The 2,621-nt window shown below is 35.7% G+C and overlaps 1 protein-coding gene across 1 annotated transcript in view; it reads right to left on the reverse strand.

The window, feature by feature from the left end:
- Positions 1 to 1,781: 1,781 nt before the first annotated feature.
- Positions 1,782 to 2,621, reverse strand: part of PPAP2A (phosphatidic acid phosphatase type 2A) — a gene marked incomplete at its 5' end in the record, with an annotated part of 3,864 nt that continues 3,024 nt past the window's right edge. The window contains one exon of the mRNA XM_009579048.1: positions 1,782 to 2,066. Coding sequence (XP_009577343.1) covers positions 1,782 to 2,066 — 285 coding nt within the window. The remainder of the gene's footprint in view (positions 2,067 to 2,621) is intronic.

The following is a 2,621-nucleotide window of genomic DNA, read 5'->3' on the forward strand; positions in this document are numbered from 1 at the left end:
TGTTCCACAAAGCACCTGAGGATGTGCAATTTTGTTTGAAGGCTCATTCCATTTGAAACTTAGACAAGTATCTTTTCACATAGCAGCAAAATAATAAATACCACTTTTAGTGAGTTGAAGCAAAGAAAGTCAAAACATTTTACCCCCACCACAATGTAATATACAACAAAATCTGTATTCCCCTCTCTTGTGTTATAAGTTATCATTCTATCTTCTTTTAAACCTTGAAGAGTTAGTTTCTGGCAATTACTTCTGCTAACTCACCACACTAAAATTTGCAGAGCTGACAAGGTACCAAGACAATTTGTTATCTTGGGGGAGGTAGCATCTCCTCTATTTAAATTAAGGTTGTTGTACTACAAGTCAGATTTTTGAAAAGCCAGTAACATTTAAAAGTCTGACAGATAGGCTGTTGAGAAATTATTTGTTTTCTACATTTCATGAAAATCCTCCTTTATTTACTCTGCCTTTTTCCAAACTGAAGTTTATAGTCATATAGAAAGTGACCACTACAAGTCTTCAGAAGTACATCACATATTTCCTGGAACAGAGATAAAAGTTATACCTTACTAGTGGATATGCTGACTCTACAGGGCTACTCACAGGCAAGGAAACTCCATCCAATAATCAGCGTCTAGAATAGCTTAGAATAAGTAAATAAAAGTCTAAGCACAATTACAGGCATTAGTAATACAAAAAAGCTGCACACAAAGTACATTCTTCTACTTTAATCTCACAAAGAACAAACTCCAATTTGTTTATTTACTACCTGCATGAAGTTCTGCTCATTTTAGAATTATCTGCTATACTGCCTATCTATCATCATGCACTTGCTCCTCTACTAGCAACAGCCATTCGAAATACAAACTGCTCCTGGCACCTTTGAACAGCTGCTGTGCATGACTTGGAGCTGGACCTGGTACCCCACCAAATCAATATGCAACATTTTCCTGTGGCTGCTGGAAGATACGTAAGGGACACATGCTAGAAGAGCAAATGAGCACAGAGGACAGTAAGCAAAACCCCCACACATCTATTTAAAAACCACAAACACAGAGAAAAGTTCTAACTAAGAGGGTATATAGGTCTTCTGGAAAAAGAATGCCAAGGAGTTTCTCTAAAGCTAAACTCCCAGGGAGCTCAAGCAACCTCTAATACAAGAAATTATTCTGAACATACTTTAACATTTCCAATAGCATTCAAACACTGTTGTTTATAACACGGTGACAAAACTCCAATGTGTCAGATGCTTCATTTTTGTTTCCCTGTTACCTTGCTGCAATTGAACTGCCAGGTTAGTATTTAAGGTGATGAAATGCCTAATAATGAGAAAACTCATTACAAGCAGAGCAATTCTCTTAACAGTCTTCCATATTTTTATATGGATACATCCAGTTTTTATTTGCTTTCATTCTAAATCTGAACTGTTTTCCTTGCTATTCCACATGCAATTTTGAAGGCAGATTTCAAATTCTGCTCTTGATTGGGATGCACAGGCATTTTAGAAACACAAATAGAAGCCTATCAAAACTGAACATCACCCACATTTTGTAAAAAAGCAGAAATGAATACACAATAGTTTATGCGTTAATCAGTACCTTAATAAAACAAGTTCCCACAAACTAGAAAAAAATCCCAGTGTCTAGACAGGGCTCAAAGTTTAAAATTCATTACAAGAAATTTATTCTAGGAGAAGCACAAAAAATGCAGTAGCGATACCAAACTCACTGTTCCCAGTTAAGAAACACGTCTTACAACCAAGTGTACAAGGTTAGTCAGACTCACCTTCCCTCATTGATTTTTGCTTTGTCTCCTTGACAAGAGAAGTTCTCAATGTAACCTAGACTGCAGTTGATTCGTGTCCAGTCGGGCTGGCACACAGCGAGGAAGTGAGGACGCAGTCTACCTATGGAGTACTTGGCAATGTCTGTCAATGACTGGCTAGCAGCTGCTCCAAAAATGAAGGTCCCAATGGCTTTGTAAATAGTGGCTATGTAGTTATTTCTGACAAATGAATTTGAGTGCAAATGGTTATAAAAGACAGAGAGAGTCTCTCCTAGGATTATCTGAAAAAGAAATAAGAACAACAGTTAAAAAAAGATAATCGCTTAAAAAGAAAGATATTACTCTATTGTTGTTAATACTCAGACATGTAGTTTCAGAAATTAATTTTTTAATAAACATTAAGCTGCAAATTTAAGTTTTCCAAGAGTCACCAGTAACCATGCCCAAACTTTAAACACTTTTATGTAGAAGAAAAAAAAAAACTTTTACCTTACCCTGCTTCATGTTGAACTTAGTATTACTGACTTTCAGAATGTTTTTTAAAATAAAGTCTTCTCAGAGTAACATTTATCCATTTTACTTGGCATGGCCCTAACTAGAAACATTTTCTCCAGTATTACATTTTATTCTATATTGAGTCTTCTTCAGCTAAACTTCTGCTGAGCAAAATTTTTTTTCTATTTCATCATGAAGTTGTTAGTTTTCTGTGAAGCCAGAGACTATTCTGAAGGATCTAGACTTCATTTCCGGATGTGAAAGGCCAGTTATTTAAACAAAGAAATTTCCTATTCCTCAGGAAAATTAAATCTTTAGGGGAGAAAGAAAACTTAGGGTAG

This window comes from Fulmarus glacialis, unplaced genomic scaffold (assembly GCF_000690835.1).
Source record: "Fulmarus glacialis isolate BGI_N327 unplaced genomic scaffold, ASM69083v1 scaffold43765, whole genome shotgun sequence".
Taxonomy (NCBI): Eukaryota; Metazoa; Chordata; class Aves; order Procellariiformes; family Procellariidae; genus Fulmarus; species Fulmarus glacialis.